The sequence below is a fragment of the Felis catus genome, chromosome A2 (genome assembly GCF_018350175.1).
Source record: "Felis catus isolate Fca126 chromosome A2, F.catus_Fca126_mat1.0, whole genome shotgun sequence".
Lineage (NCBI taxonomy): Eukaryota > Metazoa > Chordata > Mammalia > Carnivora > Felidae > Felis > Felis catus.
In genome coordinates, this window is record NC_058369.1 from 60,322,687 (window position 1) to 60,342,986 (window position 20,300).

General features: G+C 43.1%; 2 protein-coding genes across 11 annotated transcripts in view; one reads left to right on the forward strand and one right to left on the reverse strand.

The window, feature by feature from the left end:
* The window catches only part of LOC101081454 (solute carrier family 41 member 3), an 837,990-nt gene that overhangs the window by 259,025 nt on the left and 558,665 nt on the right, over positions 1 to 20,300 (forward strand). The gene's annotated exons all lie outside the window — the stretch shown is intronic.
* LOC123383807 (solute carrier family 41 member 3-like) overlaps positions 1 to 20,300 on the reverse strand; it is a 134,645-nt gene that overhangs the window by 53,907 nt on the left and 60,438 nt on the right. For 8 of the 10 annotated variants that reach the window (XR_006594038.1, XR_006594034.1, XR_006594037.1 and 5 more), the window contains 3 exons: positions 14,762 to 19,362; positions 10,473 to 10,552; positions 8,296 to 8,430 (listed from right to left, as the gene is read on the reverse strand). Coding sequence is in view for 1 of the 10 variants with exons in the window: in XM_045052068.1 (XP_044908003.1) it covers positions 8,296 to 8,430; positions 14,762 to 14,911; positions 18,092 to 18,236 (430 nt within the window). In the remaining 9 variants the exon portion in view is untranslated. The remainder of the gene's footprint in view (positions 1 to 8,295; positions 8,431 to 10,472; positions 10,553 to 14,761; positions 19,363 to 20,300) is intronic. The other 2 variants (XM_045052068.1, XR_006594036.1) reach the window with 2 other exon arrangements.

Genomic DNA, 20,300 nt, shown 5'->3' on the forward strand with positions numbered 1-20,300 from the left:
CACCATACACAAAAATAAACTCAAAATGGATGAAAGACCTAAGTGTAAGACAGGAGGCCATCAAAATCCTCGAGGAGAAAGCAGGGAATCACCTCCTTGACCTCGGCTGCAGCAACTTCTTACTCAACACATATCCAGAGGCAAGGGAAATAAAAGAAAAAATGAACTATTGGGACCTCATCAAAATAAAAAGCCTCTTCACAGCAAAAGAAACAATCAGCAAAACTAAAAGGCAACCAACAGAATGGGAGAAGATATTTGCAAACGACATATCAGATAATGGGTTAGTATCCAAAATCTATAACTTATCAAACTCAACACCCAAAAAACAAACAATCCAGTGAAGAAATGGGCAAAAGACATGAATAGACATTTCTCCAAAGAAGACATCCAGATGGCTAACTGATATATGAAAAAAGGCTCAACATCACTCATCATCAGGGAAATATAAATCAAAACCACAATGAGATACCACCTGACACCTGTCAGAATGGCTAACATTAACAACTCAGCCCACAACAGATGTTGGCAAAGATGCAGAGAAAGAGGATCTATTTTGCACTGCTGGTAGGAATGCAAACTGGTGAGCCACTCTGGAAAACAGTATGGAGGTTCCTCAAAAAATTAAAAATAGAACTACTATATGACTCAGCAATTACACTACTAGGTATTTATCCAAGGGATATAGGTATGCTGTTTCGAAGGGACACATGCACCCTAATGTTTATAGTAGCCCTAACAACAATAGCCAAAGTATGGAAAGAGCCCAAATGTCCATCAATGGATGAATGGATAAAGAACATGTGGTATATATACACAATGGGGTATTACTCAGTGATCAAAAAGAATGAAATTTTGCCATTTGCAACTATATTAATGGAACTACAGGGTATTATGATAAGTGAAATTAGTCAGCCAGAGAAAGACAAATATCATATGACTTCACTCATATGAGGAACTTAAGACACACAACAGATGAACAAAAGGGAAGGGCATCAAAAATAACATAAAAACAAGGAGGGGAAGAAAACATAAGAGACTCTTAAATACTGAGAACAAACAGGGTTGCTGGAGGGGTTGTGGCTGGGGGGATGGACTAAATGGGTAAGGGGCTTTAGGAAGGACACTTGTTGGGATGAGCACTGGGTGTTATACACAGGGGACGAATCATTGCAATTGACAACTGAAATCATTATAGCACTAGAGGCTAACTTGGATGTAAATTTTAAAAAAATGAAAAAAGAAAAAAGTCTCAACATGATGAGAAAATACAACTAACAGACACTAAGAATGAGATAAGAAGGTAGAATTATCTGAAAGCAATTTTAATGAATCTATTATAAAAGTGCTTCAATCACCAATTACAAACACACCTGAAACAAATGATAAAAATAGAGTTTTGATAAAAAACAGAAAGTCTCAGAAAAGAAAGAAAGATACAAAGAAGAACCATGTCGAAATTTTAGAATGGAAGAAACACATAATGGCCAAAAACCCCAAACAACTCAATGAAAGGAATGAATAGCAGAATGGAGAGGACAGAAGAAAAATCTGTGAACTTGAAGGGAAAAACTATGGGAATTAGCCTATCTGAACAAGAGAGGGTAAAATAGGCTGGCAAGGGGGAATTAAACAGCCTCAGGGGCTTATGGGACTAGAACAAAAGATCTATCATTCATGTTATCAGAGTCCTAGGGGAAAAAAAGAGAGTGGGACTGAAAGTCTATTTGAAGAAATAATGGCTTACAATTTCCCAAATTTGACAAAATTTAAATCTATCTATTCAAAGAGGTGAAATCTCTCTTTAAATGTGGAAAATCCCTAAGAAATAGACACCAAGGTATATCATAACTCATAGTGTAAAAAGTAAAATTCTTGAAATAAACAAAAGACAAATGACACCTTATGTATACAATAAAAACAATTCAAATGACAGTAATTTCTCATCAGAAGGAAGTGGCACTTTTTCAAGTGCTGGAAAGTGAAAAAATACAATATTATATTGAATACTGAAAAAATATAATACTATAGTTTTGCATTTATGTAAATTTTTTCAAATTCTATTTACTTCCATCATTTTACTTTAGTCTACTACAGTGTATTCACTTTTTTCAAATTTTCAAACGATTTCTTTTTTTTAAATCCTTTTTCTCTTTTTTGTTTCTTTCCCTTTTTCTTAAATACAGAAAAAGAAAAATTCATATTTATTTTTAATTTTTATTAAAAATATTTTTAATTTTTTTCTACTATATTCTTTACTTTGTATATATTTATTCAAATTTTATTTTACCTCATAATCTCATTTTAGTCTACTTCACCGTATTCATTTTTGCGAATTCTCACATAATTTCCTTTTTTTCTTCACCCCCCCACCCTCCTTTTTTCCCCTCTAATCTGTCACACCACTTTTAACACCAAGACCAAAACACACCTAGGATCTAGCATCATCTATTCGATTTTACGTTTGTGTTTTTAATTTTTAATTTTAATATTTTTTTAATTTTAATTTTTTTAACTTCAATTTTTCTACCTCAATTCCTTTCCTCCATTCAAAACGACAAAATGAAGGAATTCACCCCAAAGGAAAGAGCATGAAGAAATGACAGCCAGGTATTTAACCAACACAGATACAAACAAGATGTCTGAACTGGAATTTAGAATTACGATAATATGAATACTAGCTGGAGCTGAAAATAGAAGTAAAAAATAGCCAGAATGATTTAAAAAAAATGCTATAACTGAGCTGCAATCATGGATGGATGCAGCGGCAGCAAGGATGGATGAGGCAAAACAGAGAATCAGCGATATAGAGGACAAACTTATAGAGAATAATGAAGTAGAAAAAAAGGGAGATTAAGGCAAAAGAGCACGATTTAAGAATTAGAGAAATCAGTGACTCAATAGAAAGGAACAACATCAGAATCATAGGGGTCCCAGAGGAGTGAGAGAGAGAAATAGGGGTAGAAGGGTTATATGAGCAAATCATAGTGGAAAACTTTCCTAACCTCAGGAAAGACACAGACATCAAAATCCAGGAAGCACAGAGTATCCCCATTAGATTCAACAAAAACTGACCATCAACAAGGCATATCATAGTCAAATTCACAAAATACTCAGGCAAGCATAGACTCATGAAAGCAGCAAGGGAAAAAAAGTCCCTAACCAACAAGGGAAGGCAGATCAGGTTTGCAGCAGACCTATCCACAGAAACTTGGCAGGCCAGAAAGGAGTGGCAGGATATATTCAGTGTGCTGAATCAGAAAAATATGCAGCCAAGAATTCTTTATCCAGCAAGGCTGTCATTAAAAATAGAAGGAGAGAGACAAAGTTTCCCAGACAAACAAAAATTAAAGGAGTTTGTGACCACTAAATCAGCCCTGCAAGAAATTTTAAGGGGAATCTCTGAGGGGAGAAAAGATGAAAAAAAAATATATATCAAATATATAAATATATAAATATAAAATTTTATATAAAGATATAATATATATATATATATATATATATACACACACACACACACACACACACCAAAAACAACAAAAGATTAGAAAGTACCAGAGAACACCACCAGAAACTCCAACTCTATAAGCATCATAATCCAATAAATTCATATCTTTTAGTACTCACTTTAAACGTCATTGGACTCAATGCTCCAATCAAAAGACATAGGGTAACAGAATGGATAAGAAAACAAGATCCATGTATATGCTGTTTATAAGAGTCCCACTTTAGACCTAAAGACACCTTCAGATTGAAAATAAGGGGATGGAGAACCATCTACCATGCTAATGGTCAACAAAAGAAAGCCAGAGTAGTCATACTTATATCAGACAATCTAGACTTTAAAATAAAGACAGTATCAAGAGATGCAGAAGGGCATTATATCATAATCAAGGGGTCTATAAACCAAGAAGACCTAACAACTGTAAACATTTATGTGCCAAATGTGGAAGCACCCAAATATATAAATCAATTAATCACAAACATAAAGAAACTCATCGACAGTAATACTATAACAGTAGGAGACTTCAACACCCTACTCATCACAATAGACAGATCATCTAATCAAAAAATCAACAAGGAAACAATGGCTTTGAATGACACACTGGACCAGATGGACATAACAGATATATTCAGAACATTTCAGCCTAATATACATTCTTCTCTAGTGCACATGGAACGTTCTCCAGAATAGACCATATACTGGGACACAAATCAGTCCTTAGTAAGTACAAAAAGATAGAGATCATACCTTGTGTATTTTCAGATCACAACTCTATGAAATTCAAAATCAACCACAAGAAACAATTTGGAAAGGTAACAAATACTTGGAGACTGAAGAACATCCTACTAAAGAATGAATGGGCTAACCAAGCAGTTAAAGAGGAAATTAAAAAGTATATGGAAGTCAATGAAAATGATAACACCACAACCCCAAGCCTCTGGGACACACCAAAGGCGGTCATAAGAGGAAAGTATATAGCAATCCAGGCCTTCCTAAAGAAGGAAGAAAGATCTCCGATACACAACCTAACCTTATGCCTTAAGGAGCTGGAAAAAGAACAGCAAATAAAACCCCAAAACAGAAGAAGACAGGAAATAATAAAGATTAGAACAGAAATTAATGCTATCAAAACCACAAAAAACAGTAGAACAGATCAATGAAACCAGAGCTGGTTCTTTGAAAGAATTAACAAAATTGATAAACCAAGAGCCAGTTTGATCAAGAAGAACAAGGAAAGGACCCAAATAAATAAAATCAAGAATGAAAGAGGAGAGATCACAACCAACACACCAGAAATACAAACAATAATAAGATAATATTAGGAACAATTATATGCCAATAAAATGGGTAATCTGGAAGAAATGGACAAATTCCTAGAAACATATACACTACCAAAACTGAAACAGGAAGAAATAGAAAATTTGAACGGACCCATAACCAGTAAAGAAATCGAATTAGTAATCAAAAATCTGCCAAAGAACAAGAGTCCAGGGCCAGATGGCTTTCCAGGGGAATTCTACCAAACATTTAAGGAAGAGTTAACACCTGTTCTCTTGAAACTGTTCCAAAAAATAGAAATGGAAGGAAATCTTCCAAACTCTTTCTGGGAAGTCAGCATTACCTCGATTCCAAAACGAGACAACAGACCACACTAAAAAGGAGAACTATAGACCAATTTCCCTAATGAACATGGATGCAAAAATCCTCAGCAAGATATTAGCCAACCAGATCCAACAATACATTAAAAAAATTATTCACCATGACCAAGCGGGATTTATGCACGGCTGGTTTGATATCCGCAAAACAATGTGATTCATCACATCAATAAAAGAAAGGACAAGAACCATATGATCCTCTCAATAGATGCTGGGAAAGCATTTGACAAAATATAGCATCCTTTCTTGATAAAAACCCTCAAGAAAGTAGGGATAGAAGCATACCTCGAGATCACAAAAGCCATATATGAATGACCCAACACTACTATCATCCTCAATGGGGAAAAACTGAGAACTTTCCCCCTAAGATCAGGAACATGACAGGGATATCCACTCTTGCCACTGTTATTCAACATAGTATTGGAAATCTTACCCTCAGCAATCAGACAATGCAAAGAAATAAAAGGCATCCAAATCAGCAAGGAGGAGGTCAAACTTTCACTCTTTGCAGGTGACATGATACTCTATATGGAAAACCCAAAAGATTCCACCAAAAAACTGCTAGAACCAATCCATGAAGTCAGCAAAGCTGCAGGATATAAAATCAATGCACAGAAATCAGCTGCATTCCTATACACCAACAATGAAGTGACAGCAAGAGAAATCAAGGAATCTATCCCATTTACAGTTACACCAAAAACCATAAAATACCTAGGAATAAATCTAACCAAAGAGGTGAAAAATCTATACACTGAAAACTATAGAAAGCTTATGAAAGAAATTGAAGACACAAAGAAATGGAAAAAGATTCCATGCTCCTGGATAGGAAGAACAAACATTATTAAAATGTCGATACTACCCAAAGCAATCTACATATTCAATGCAATCCCGATCAAAGTAACACCAGCATTCTTCACAGAGCTAGAACAAATAATCCTAAAATTTGTATGGAACCAGAAAAGACCGTGATTAGTCAAAGCACTCTTGAAAACGAAAACCAAAGCAGGAGGCATCACAATCCCAGACTTCAAGTTATACTACAAAGCTGTAATCATCAAGACAGTATGGTACTGGCACAAGAACAGACAGATCAATGGAACAGAATAGAGAACCCAGAAATGGACCCACAAACGTATGGTCAACTAATCTTTGACAAAGCAGGAAAGAATATGCAACAGAATAAAGACAATCTTTTCAGCAAGTGGTGGGAAAACTGGACAGCAACATGCAGAAAAATGAACCTGGACCACTTTCTTACACCATACACAAAAATAAACTCAAAATGGATGAAAGACCTCAATGTAAGACAGGAAGCCATCAAAGAGAAATGCATAAATGCATTGAGGAGAAATCCTGGAGGAGAAAGCAGGCAAAAACCTCTTTCATCTTGGCCACAGCAACTTCTTACTCAAAACGTCTCCAGAGGCAAGGGAAATAAAAGCAAAAATGAACTACTGGGACCCCATCAAAATAAAAAGCTTCTGCACAGTGAAGGAAACAATCAGCAAAACTAAAAGGCAACTGACAGAATGGGAGAAGATATTTGCAAATGATATATCAGATAAAGGGTTAGTATCCAAAAATCTACAAAGAACTTATCAAATTCAACACCCAAAAAACAAATAATCCAGTGAAGAAATGGGCAAAAGACATGAATAGACACTTCTCAAAGGAAGACATCCAGATGGCCAACTAACACATGAAAAAAGGCTCAACACCACTCATCATCAGGGAAATACAAATCAAAACCACAATGAGATACCACCTGACACCTGTCAGAATAGCTAACATTAACAACTCAGGCCACAACAGATGTTGGCAAGGATGCAGAGAAAGAGGATCTCTTTTGCACTGCTGGTGGCAATGCAAACTGGTGCAGCCACTCTAGAAAACAGTATGGAGGTTCCTCAAAAAACTAAAAATAGACATATCCTACAACCTAGCAATTGCACTACTAGGCATTTATCCAAGGGATATAAGTGTGCTGTTTCGAAGGGACACATGCACCCCATGTTTATAGAAGCACTATCATCAATAGCCAAAGTATGGAAAGAGCCCAAATGTCCATCGATGGATGAATGGATAAAGAAAATGTGGCATATATATACAATGGAGTATTATTTGGCAATCAAAAAGAATGAAATCTTGCCATTCCAACTATGTGGATGGAACTGGAGGGTATTATGCTAAGTGAAATTAGAGAAAGACAAAAATCATATGACTTCACTCATATGAGGACTTTAGGGGACAAAACAGATGAACACAAGGGAAGGGAAACAAAAATAATATAAAAACAGAGATGGGGACAAAACAGAAGAGACTCATAAATATGAAGAACAAACTAAGGGTTGATGGAGGGGTTGTGGGAGGGGGGATGGGCTAAATGGGTAAAGGGCATTAAGGAATCTACTTCTGAAATCATTGTTTCACTATATGCTAACTAATTTGGATGTAAATTTTAAAAAATAAAAAATAAAATTAAAAAAAAAATAAACAAAGAAAAAACCCCTAAAAAACAGACCACAATATGTAGTCAAGAGCTCCATTTTTGGTGTGTTTATCTGTTCTTCTGTTTGTTTTTGCTTTTAGAGAGGGAGAGAGTACTGGGGGCAGAGGGAGGGAGGGAGGGAGAGGGGGAGAGGAAGACGGGGGGGAGAGAGAGAGGGGGGAGGGGAAAAGAGAGAGAGAGAGAGAGAGAGAGAGAGAGACTTTCCCATGACCTTGGGGTCATGACCTAAGCTAAAAATAAAAAGGTGGGACAATCAACCAACTGAGCCACACAGGCCTCCATATCTGCTCTCCTGGACCATGTATATACATGGGGACAAGACTCAGCTTTCCCTGACTCATCACAATAACATGACATCTAGTACCTGGCAGACCTTCAATTAATATTTGAGTGTTTGAATATTTGAATATTTAAATGAATGAATGAATGAATCAATCAATCAATGAACTAAAGGCAAGGGTGGGAGTCAGGTCTCTGGGAGAAGGACTCATGACCTTGAAGATGATCTCTGTTGAGGTCAGCACTGGCCTTGGACCTCTGTTGCTACAGACACCAGATTCCACTAATGGCAAATTTTACTTGTTGAAAGAAATGGCCACGTGGCTTCCAGAAGATACCAGACTCACCTGAGGTGCAGAAAGTGGAGCATGGGTTAGGCCAGTATTGTTTCATCCAGAGGGGTAGGACACCAGGTGTGCTCCACACGTGCAGGTAGGTGGAGATCCGGCTGGTCTGAATTGCCACCAGATTGCCACCAACACCTGGGAGGAGAAAAAGAATGTGGTTTCCCCCTTTTTATGCCAGTCTCTCAGTTCTGGCCCTTATTTTAAGTCTACTTCCTCCAGAAGCCTCCCTTGATTGATGTAGCACTTGGTCTCTTTTCCTTCCCTCCCACTTTACAACAGATTTTATTTGGCTGCAAGCAAGGGTAAACTCGACCTTGTGAGTAAAGTGCCAGGGTAGTAACTGTATCACCTTGACAGCTACCTCTTATGGTGAAGGAAATGTGACTGGCAAAGTAGGTTTACAATACAGATCTGTCAAGTAGAGGGAGGGAGGGAGAGTGATGGAAAGGTCTATGGGAGGATATCTTGATAAGGCCTTCAAGGCCGTGGGAAGTGACAGGGATCAGATTACAGACTGGAACATCTGAGAAAATGAAGATTTTTTCACCTAAGGTGGAAAGGAGATGGAAGAGAAGGTGGGCAACAGCAAGGGAAGAGGGGATAGCATATGCAACAGGTCTGGGGCTTATGGCTGAGGCTCCCAGCTTCCACAGAGAATGGACCATGCCAAGACTATAAAGGCCATGCTGAGCTGTCTTTGCAGGGACAGGATTACAGGCTGAGAGAGAAGAGTGTCTGTTCAGGACCATCTCCTTTAGAGAGTGGGCAGGTTCCCTCCATCCTGTTTCCTCAGCCCATTGGGGAATAACCCCTCACTGGGCCAGATGTGCCCCAGTGATCTCCAGAGGCAGAGACCAACAACCCTGGATGCAAAAGTCTGTGGGCAGAGGATGGCTGCAGATCTATTTTGCTCAATCCACATGATTTAAAAAAGGGGGGAGGAGTGGATTTAAAAATGTAACTCAAATTAATTGTTAGCATTTACATAAATTGCTGGCTTCTCTTAACAAGTCAGTTCTGGCAACTCTGGACCTCCAAACTTGCCAGGCAGCAACTGGCTGGAGCTAAGCAGGCCCCTCTCCCTCCACACCAGGAACACTTTCTGCAGCATGACCTATTCCCTGCTGCTCCTTACTGCCCAGCTACTGTCATACTGGCTGAACTCACTCAACATTCTCATGTGGCCCCACAGTCATCTGAGTTGGTGACATCCAAGGAAATCTTTCTAAGCTTTAGCCTGCCTTAGCAGTTGTTGTCTTTCACATGGCCAGCTCCTTGTATGATGGGCAAGCTCTGCCTCTACTGGGGCAGACCTGCTGGGTGGTCCACTGATATTCAAGGAATAATCACCTGGGTTCCCATGGAAATGGGGAGAGGGGGTGCCCAAAGGCCTCTGTAGCCTGTTTCTGCAGCCCCAGAACACCAGGGCCTGGGACCAAGAAAAGTATGCAAAAAGCTATCACATTTGGTTCCCTCCCTGACTGGTCAGTCCCATTTACAGATCCTTATCAGAAGCCAGACACAAACCAAGCTTTGGTTAAAAGAGCCCATAGGGTCTAAGCCTAGAAGGGAGATCAATGAAGGGTTGGGTGGAAGACAACAGGGAATGGAGGGAATTCAGGCAAAGTGGACAAACACAAGTCCTGTCTGAGTGGCAGCTGATTGTTTCCTCACCCAGAATGTAAACTCAGTATTGTCACAGTCTTGCTTTTGAAGAAGGCAGAAATCCAGATTTTTATGTGCAAAAGTCTCAGTTTTAAATGTCATCAATGAATCTAAATTTAAGAAATTAGCAAACATACAAACAAACCATGAGAAGCCAACACCCCAGTTCTGAAGGCCACGAAGGTGGCAGTGAATCCTGGCTTAGATGTGCCTTCAAGGCATGGGATTTAGCTCTGTGGGACAGCTCAAGTCTCTGTGGTGACTGTGAGGAAGAGTGTGAGCTGGTGGAGCAGTGGTCAGGGCTTTTTCCCTGAGGGTCTCCTTCCATATGAGAAAAACCAGCCCAGTAGTCCCTGCCCAGCAGAAACATAGCCATGGCTCAGTTTCCAGATTATGCCTTTGAAGGCCTGGGGCTAGACCTCTGAAGTCACTGCTGTTCAGGTCCCACTGCCCAAACCCTGTGGGCTAACACAGCCTAGGGGTCCCAGGTGATGGTGACTGCCAATACCTACCACATATGATGGGAGTAAATATGGCCATGCCTTGGAATTGCTGTTTAGAAATGGTTTTGTTCAAGATGAGCCCTCCAAAACTGGGGAGAGAACAGAGGGAAAATGATTAGTTTATCCTTGTAGGGGACCTGGTATACCTCTATACAAAATGTCTTATCAGAGGCACCTGGGTGGCTCAGTCGGTTGAGAGTCTGACTTCAGCTCAGGTCGTGATCTCATTATTCTGGAGTTCGAGCCCCACGTCGGGCTATATACTGACAGCTCAGAGCCCGGAGCCTGTTTAGGATTTTCTCTCTCTTCCTCTGCCCCTCCCCCAGTCATGCTCGCTGGCCCTCTTTCTCTCTCTCTCTCTCTCACACAAAAAAAACAAATATTAAAATAAAAAATTTTTTCAAAATGTCTTACCAGTTTCCTTTCTCAGTGTAGCAAACACTTTCCTGACCCCTATACAAAATATCTGATATAGACAGGCTGGTATCCACAGTGTCCTCTCCACCATGCACATGGTTCTCCACCTCTATTCTGAGCATCAGCTGTTCCAGAAGGCCCATCAGATAATGTTAGCCCATTAAAAACAAGTTACAAACTCTCTGAGGTCACATAGCTGGCTGGACTCTCCCATGTGACAGCTCATGTACCACAACTGAACTGCTACTTTCCTGAGCAGTAAAATGGAACCTGCATGAGAATCCACTTCTGCTCCTTGTTCTTAGAGATGTCGCAATAAGACCTTGCTCCTACCAGCCCCTGGAGTTTAGCAAAGACTGCCCTGCTCCTACAGTCCTGGCGAGGTTGGATCAGTTTGTAAAAGGAGCCCAGGAGCTTTCTGGAATCAAAGACACCTGGACCACAACCACTTCTCCCTAAGAGTCAACGTTAGGAAAGCACCCCAGAAAGCACTGGGGTGGTGCTCATCCAGGTCTACTAACAGAAAGGGCTCTGGAGAGTGAGGTTCAAGGGTGGAAGACCTGAGCTCAGCTGAAGGCCCAAGGGCCCAGGGGGACGAATCCCTCAGCCCCACTAGGTCGCACCAGCAGCCATGCTGTGGAAATGGTATTCACAGAGCCATCACTGTGGGGCCAGGTGAGGGACTCCCTGAAGCCCAAGCAGGGGAACTCTGGCAGCAGGGATGGGGGAGACAGGTGTCCTGCAGTGCCACGAGGGGACAAGAGGTCCTCGCATCAGTGTGTTCAACTGATGTTTCCAGGTTCAGTTCTTCCTGGCTCTGATACTCCTGCAGTGGTAAACAGGACTGCCTCTCAGAATAAATAAGGCCTAAGGTTCTTGGTGAGAGGGAAAGAGATGAAGAACAAAGAGGTATGACTCAACAACCGGCACCGGGACTTAGTGAGGGAGCCCACAGCAATGATTCCCTCCAACCATGATCAGCCAGAAAATGATTTAAACCCACATGATTTACATCCTCACCCTGGAGGCTTGGTGGCCTCAGGCCACTCTCCCTGTCTGCAGAGGCCAGACAGGGGTGGCATGGAGAGCAAAGGGGTGGTGGCAGCCCTCACTCATGTGCACATGCTGATGACCATCGCTAGAATGATTGGGAACCACCCTAACTTCAGGATCCTCATGATGGGTGGGTTCTGCTTGACAATGAGGACCCACAAGGGGATCAGGGCCATGAAGCTGATATAGACCAGTAGCATCAGGTATCGATTATCTGGGAGGAGAGAGAGAGAGACAGACAGACAGACAGTGTGAGTGCCAGGGCACATGAGCATGGACTGTGGGACCACAGTCTGGGCTGCAATGATTAGAGGTGGGCTTGGAGCTGAGGAGACACTTCTGTCTCCGGCAGTTTAGGGTGGACAACCTACCATACTTCTAAAGATTTTGTCCATCTTATTAAGCAACTGGAAAAGCTCCTCTTTATCCTCAATTCCTGTCACAAGCCCCTTTACTTCTCTTTTTTGCTATTTTCCTGACATACATAACCTCTCCCATCTCCTTCCACCTCAACCTTATTATTATTATTATTATTATTATTAATGGTTACATTTATGGGATTGTGTCCACAGGCCAGCACTGTGCCCAGCACCTTCTGAGCACAAACTCATGTTATGTTCTCTATTCCCCCTCAGATGGGCATATGAGAGACTACAGCATGAAGAGGTGGCCCACCAGCACCCAAGCCAGCATGCAGACATCAGGGCTACAGCCAGAGTTGGTTAATGATGCCAATCTGCTCCTGGCTGAGGCCAGCCTAAGGTGGCCTCCCCAGCATCTATAGGACCCTCAGGGCTCAGACCACACCCAGCTTTGCAGCTACTTATGCCCCTGTGTCATCTTCTCTGCTGGTTGGAGCCAGCAGAACTCTGATGGTTCTGGGACACCTGACTGTTCCTGGAGCCAGGTCAGGGTCCCACATACCACCATTCTCACTCACTCCCTTCTTCCCTTATATTTTGTGTGTCACCTTCCCAATCACTCCAAACAAGACACCAGTTTTCTTTAGAGCTATCCTCTCACCCCCAGCCCCACCTCTAAAGGACAGGCTCAGGTGGTGCACAGTCCTCTGCCAAGTGGACCCCAGCACGCAGAGGTGTGCAGGTAGGTCTGTGCCCCACATCCCATTTCTCTGAGCAGCATCATTAGGAGGACCCCTCCCCTCTTGTCTTTCTCTGCACTAAACAATCATGGTTCATTCCTCTGCCATAGGGAGGCCCGTCTCCTTGGGCAGCTACATGGAAGCACAGGCCACAGTTGCTCAACTTGGACTACAGACAAAGTAACTCATCATGGAAGGGGCCAGCCTCTTCGCCATCCCAGGAGGAGGGAGACAGACCCAGGAAGCTCTAAGCAAGTCTCAAAAGCTCTAGGAAGAAGCAGCCTACAGGAGTGCTGCTTTTAGGACATTTTTTCAGTCTGATTTTTCTAGAATTATTCAGGAGCCCTGGCAGAGGCTCCACCTCATATTTTCCCACCACCATGATGAATACTTCCCCCAGACATGGCTTGTCTTCCCAACTACACTGACAGGTGACACAGTCAGCAGCTCATTCTTCATCAGTGAAGATTTATCTCATATGTGCCAGGCCCAGTGAAACTGTAAGTGCACCCAAGATAAATTCACAGTCTAATTTGAGGGACGGACAACCCAACAATGATTCAACAGCTACTAAGTCGTGTGTTGCAACATGCACATTAGGGCAGAGAAGAAGGGTCTGGAAACACCAGTGACCCAAATTTGTTTTATAAGTAAAACTCGATTAACCAACCCACACACAAATCTTGTTTTAAATTCACCATGGTTTAAAAATAAAATTAGGTCATCTTATCATTATATCTTCATTGCCACTTACAGGAACTTTGAGGATCTCCCAACCATCAAACAGTATTGGTGGAAGGCAGTTCCTGGGGTGACAAGGAGCTGGTCCCAGAGCTGAGAGGGAGAGGGTCTCAATGCCCGGACACACTAAATCACAGGTATTCTGTCAGTCTGCTTCAGCTGCTTCAGCATGTAAGTGCTGGGTGACTTCTCTTGGTCCAGAGTCTGAGTTCCCACAGGGCAATGATAAGCCAGAGCTTCGCTGTGTCTGTGCCTGTGTCTAGGTATTTCCTCCAAATAAGTGTAACCACATGCCCTACTGCTGTCCACCATCTTCTTCACTGTCCACTCCACTCACTGATGCTACCTGCCCCCAGGTACTTGGGGTTATGACCATGCACAGAATCAACACTTACTAGATCCAAACAACTGTGGGCAGCCAGCTTAAGTGGAAAGCAAAAACTGTGATGCTCAGAGGGGAGTAGTCAGCAGTTGAGAACTATCTGGGAAAGGGAGATGCTACCTGTCCACAATGCCCAGGGCAGGAACATGTTCATTGTGCTCCCAGGGCAGATCTAGGGAGACCCCTGGTGGAGTCAGAGCCTCTGGCCACAAGGGTCTGTCATACAAGAGGTGTGAACGCCTCTCTTGGCTGATGACCAGGGCACTGGGCACCTTCTGAGGAGACCTGGGCTCCTGCCTCACACCAGCAGGGAGAGCATATGCTGCTGCCCATGGCTATGACATGCCTCCTTGGGAGTCCCTTCCCAGCTGGTTTGTACATGTCCGGTGTGACACATGACTTACCCATGGAGGCTCTGTTAACCTATGAGGGCACACTGAAGTAGCCAGGCCATCCTCTGGCCCTCCCTGGTCTCCTTGCACACCCCTGCCCTAAGGTGGAGACTGAACTTATCTGCTGACCTGAGTGGATGGGAGAGCTTGCTGTTTGCCGACATTGGACCCAGCCTTGTTCGTGTGCCCCACCTCAAGGGGTACCTCTTACCTTTGTGTTTATAGAAGAAGCTGCTAACAAAGGCCAGGATGGACAACGTGATGAGGTCTCCCAGGCTGGCAGCAATGGGCATGGAAATGTTGTTGTCTGGATTGACCCCAAGCTTCCGAGCACCAATTACTATGCAGACCATCAGCATTCCTGCAGGGAGGTGGCAGAGGAAACTCAAAGCACAGGATGAGAAAGTGGTCAGGAGGCTGCTCAGTAACTTTTCTGTATCCACACAGCCCTCGCCTGAGCCAGGCTGCCCTAACACTCAGTTTCCCCGCTATTCTGAAGCCTGAGAAGCCTGCAGTAGGGTGGACCCTGTCACTTGCAGGCGTGATGTTAAGAAGCAGCCTGGAAGCTTTGATGATACACTCAAACCCATGGGGGAGACAGCAGGGAGGTAGTTCCTGGGCTCCCAAACCAGAAACTACAGATGTGAAGCTCGCAGCTGCTCCCTGACAGGAAGAAGACTCCAAAACCACTCTAAGCAACAGAGCCCCAGGGGCAGAGCACAGCATCTTGTGTCTGTCGGGGTCCCTGGGGACACAGGTGCCCCAGTGGGATTAGCCACATGAGAGGTTTGTTAGGGACAAGGCCTGTGAGGAGGAATGGGGGGCCACAGGGGTGTTGGGAGAGCCACGAGATGGCATGTAGGCCACCCGCAGTGGAAGACAGGAAGGAAAGCAGGGGAAGCACATGCAGACAACAGCACAGCATTGTCAGCAGGTCCACATCTCTGGCGAACAGACCCATCTCAGGATCCTGGCAGGGCCACCACTGGGCGAAGGCAGCAGGTTAACCTCTAACAGCGGGGAGTGGGGGTAAATTTTTGGGTGTAGCACTGGAAACCCAAGAGACACATTCTCATGGCCACTATACCTCCCTGGGTCCTATTTTGTGTTCTGACTGTGTTCTGAGATGACTGTCACATGCAATCTTCCAGCCCTCATCTACTGCCTAGGACTTAATCCAACAGCACTGGGGGCTCCTGGGTGGCTCAGTCAGTTAAGCATCCAACTCTTGGTTTTGACGCAGGTCATGATCTCATGGTTTGTGGGGTCGAGCCCCATGTCAGGCTCTGTGATGACAGCACGGAGCCTGCCTGGCATTCTCTCTCTCTCTCCCTCTCTCTCTACCCCTCCCCTGCTTAAGCTCGCACCACTGACTCTTTCTTTCTCTCAAAATAAATAAATAAACATTTTTTAAAAGACACATTGTATCTTGGCTCTTGGTGTTTAAATACTTTACTCACTACTCTGTAACTCTAAATATAATTAGAATTATCACCTCAAGGCCTACTAACACTGCTGCCACTGACCACAGTTTGTGCCCTATTTTGTGACCAGGTCATAGCTACTTTATCTCTTTTGAAATGCCAATTCTAAGTGAGGTTGAGTCTGTGTGGCTGGTGGTCTGGTGAAAAACAGGGACTACATCGAAACCACCAGTTTGAGAGCACTTATTAAAAACCACCCCACCACCTGGCTTTACAGCAGTCATGCTGAGGTCACACTATGAGCCACCAGCCATGCTCCTCAACTTCTACACATCTTTGGACAACCCAGTTTATGTCCATGCTGCTGAACTTCACCCCTCATCTATGCTTCACTTTCCTCATCTGGAAAATGGGGAGCTAGGAATGACATTCTCTACAAGACTCCACAGGAACAGGACTGGCCTCTGGAATCACTGGATTGTGTTGTTTTCAGAGGAGACTTCATATCAAGTATCTCTTGGGCTCTATTTCTCCACAAGGTGTGGCATACTCATTCTTCTCTTCCCTTGGACAGACTGAGTGATGGCGCCCTAGCCCCTGCCCCATGCGCACAGGCACAGGTACATGACCAGGAGCACTCTGCCCAGGGAAGTGCAATTTATGAATTTGCTCCTGGGTTTCTGCACTCGTACCCTCCATCCCGATTACATACACTAGCACAGGAATGAAGAGAAACCACTAAATAACCTGCCACATTATCCTTACAGAGAGTTGAGCTCAAAGGTGTTTCATGAGCAGTCAGATGGAGAACAGAAGGGTAAATGCAAATCCAATTCACAGTTAGCACTTATTCTTTCTTATACATGCACATTGTTTGCGAGAGACACTCAGACATGCAGTCCAGAAGAGAACCAAAATGAAGTCCGCTCATTCAGCAAACATTTGGCAGCTGGTAATATGCCTATTTTAGGTGTTGAAAATAGCCATCAGGCTTTGGACTCAAACAGTAAATGCTTGTTGGGTGGAGGGACAGACAGCACACAAGTAAGTGAACAAGGATTTGAAGTAAAAAACAGGACATGAAAAGAAAGCAGGACTATGAATGGGGGGGGGGTGATGCTAGAGAGCTGATCAGAGAGGCTTCAAAAAGGAGACACTTGCACTTAGCTGAAATTTGCTATGTGCTTACATACTGATGTCTCACTCCAAACCAGAACACATCACAAAACAGTGCAGTTACTCACCAGTGCATCCCCTCCACTGCACCAGTGTCTGGCACACAGTAGACACTCAGTAAGTACTGAGTAAGGAGCGAATGGGGGGACATTCTATGGTAATTGCATGGCAAACATGGTTGCCCCTGAGATGAGTGAGCTCCCTGAAGACAGGGTTGTCACTCCTTGTGTGTTCCGCCTTCTGCAGACATGGAGGAAGCATCTGATGCATGGCAGGCGGTGTGACAGGAGCAGAATAGGAGAAGCCCTATTCTAACAGGGCACCTCTCTGAGGAGCTGACATTCTAGCAAAGGGGTGAGACAGAAAAGAATGAAGAAAATGAACAATTGCAGATGTTTGTAAGTGCTCAATAAGGAAAACAGGTGCATAGTGCAGAAGAGCATGTCAGCAGCTGGGGAGAAGGGCAGAGGGCAGAACTTGAGTGAGTCAGAAAAGACCTCTCTGCAGAGATGAAATTGAAGCTAATGCTCCCTACAGGACTGCAGATGCCAGAATCTTCCACAGGCCCATTCACAAGCTGTGCTCAAGAAACATTGAATAGATGAAGGGTGGATGAACAGATGAATGTGTCAACTGAGCAAAGGCCAGTTCTCTGAACAAGCAGAGGGAAGAGAAATGGAGTCAGCAGCTCACTTCTGCACACATACATTGCCTAGGAAAGGACTCATTGTCCTCCTTGCCCATCCATAAGGTGGGGCTTGGAGACTTAACTAATAGGCTCTCCCCCATCCTCTGGCAGGACATGTGAGGCCCCACCATTAGTGCACCCATTTTCCACATCTCAAGGAACTAAAACACAAAGAGTTGAGAGCAAAGTATTGAAGAATGGAGGACAGAGAGAGCTAGGAGGGGGTGGTAACTGGGGTGGGGGCACAGCTCACCTAAGGCAGATGCGGTGAGAAAGGCTGTGATGACACTGCTGGCACACAGCAACTCCACCTTCACAAAGTCCATCTCCTCCCTAGACATAGCACCCAGCAGCAGGGCAGCCACAGCAGCCAGGAACCCCACAACGGTGGCCTGCACCTGTCAGGGCAGAAATCAGAAATATGAGGAAAGGTGTCTCTGACCATCATTGTTCCTCCCTGCATTTGCCTCTGTCTCCTCTCTGACCTTGAGGTTACCCAACTTCCTTCCCTTACCCTAAAATTTGCCAACAGCCCCTCCAACCTGGAAAAAACAAACACCTCGCTTTAATCCAACGCCCTTGAAAACTATTGTTTTCTTGTTCTGCAACTTGTTTGATGCCATTTTCCATCATGAAATCTTCACCTCCTACTCAACCCTTGGCCAAGGGCCACCAGTCTCTTGCTCGTGGCTCCTCTCACTGGTCTGGGCAAAAGTGCTCTGTAACCCCCAGCTGCTCAGACAAGCAACTTCTCCTGCAATGTGGAAACTCCACGATCCACAGCTACGCCTTGGAAGTCTCTGTGCACACTCTGTCTCTCTCCCAGACTTTCCTTCCTTGGCAATTGCCCTTCATGCTGGTGGCCCTCTTTCTCTCCATTCTCCCCCATCCCGGCTGCAATTCCCATCTCATCTCAGTGGCTTCACACCTCTGCTGCTCATGCAGGCCAGTACCATGAGGTGCCCAGATCTCAGTATCAATACTGGCATGTGATCAGTACAGTTGACTCTTGACCAACACTGGCATTAGGGGCACCGACACTGTGTAAAGTTGAAAACCTGTGTATAACTTGTCACTCCCTCAAAACTTCACTACTAACAGCCTACTGCTGATCAGAAGTGTTACCCATAACACAAACTTGATTCACACATATTTTGTATGCTATATTATATACTGTATTCTCGTAATAAAGTAAGCTAGAGAAAACAAAATTAAGAACATCATAAGGAATCATACATTTACAGTACTGTATTTATGAAAACAAATCTGCCTATAAGTGGACCCATGCAGTTCAAACCCATATTGTTCAAGGATCAACTGTAATTCAAATGTCTCAATGGAAACATGCTGTATTATTAAAGAAGCCTAAAAAAACAAAGAACTCTACCATATATATGGACGAAAATGTTCCCCAAGTTAACCCACGTGATTCCAGTGAAAGTCCCAACAAGACTTCTCATGGCACTTGACAACTTATCTTAAGTTCCACAAAGATGAGTAGATGTGCAAGAACAGCCAAGACACCTTGAGAAAAAAGATCAAGAGGGAGTTTGGCACATTCATTATCAATATTTAGTTTTAAGGCTACTGTAATTAAAACAGGGTGGTACTGGCACAAAAATAGACAAATAGATCAGCAGGACAGACTGGAGTCCAGGAATACCATCAAGAATAGATGAAAATTAAATATGGAAATTTAATATGATAAAGGTGGCATTTCTAATCAGTATGGAATGGGTGGGTACTGAATAAACAGGGTAAAGAAAAGTGGATATCTAGGGGAAAAAAAAGGATTCCTACATTATACCATTCATACATACCCCCCACTAAACATAAAACCTAATGTATGAAAAGAAAAAAATATAGGATAATGTGTTTCAGATTTTGGGTTAGAGAAAGACTCCTTCTGAAGATATGTAAAATCTATGAAGAAAAATGAAATAAGCTGTATATAAATCCAAGTATGACTTCTATGTGATACCACAAACTTCAAAGACAGAAACTGAGCAGGAGAAAATATCTCCATTTATAAGTAATAAAGGGTTAGTGATCAAAATCATGAAGTCCATTTTATAAAGCAATGCCAACTTTTGTTTTTTTTAATGTTTATTTATTTTTGAAGGGGAGAGAGAAAGAACATGAGCAGGAGAAGAGCAGAGAGAGAGGGAGACACAGAATCTGAAGCAGGCTCCAGGCTCTGAGCTGTCAGCACAGAGCCCGATGTGGGACTTGAACTCATGAACCGCAAGATCATGACCTGAGCCAAAGTCAGATGTTTAACAGACTCAGCCACCAGGCACCCCAAGCAATGCCAACTTTTTAAAAAAGATAACCCAACAGAAAAATGTACAAGGGGAATAAATTGACAAGATACAAAAAGGAAATACAAATGGCTAAAAAGCAAATAAAAATGTGACCAGCTTCCCAAGTAATAGGAAAAAAAAATTAATCCCAATTTAAAA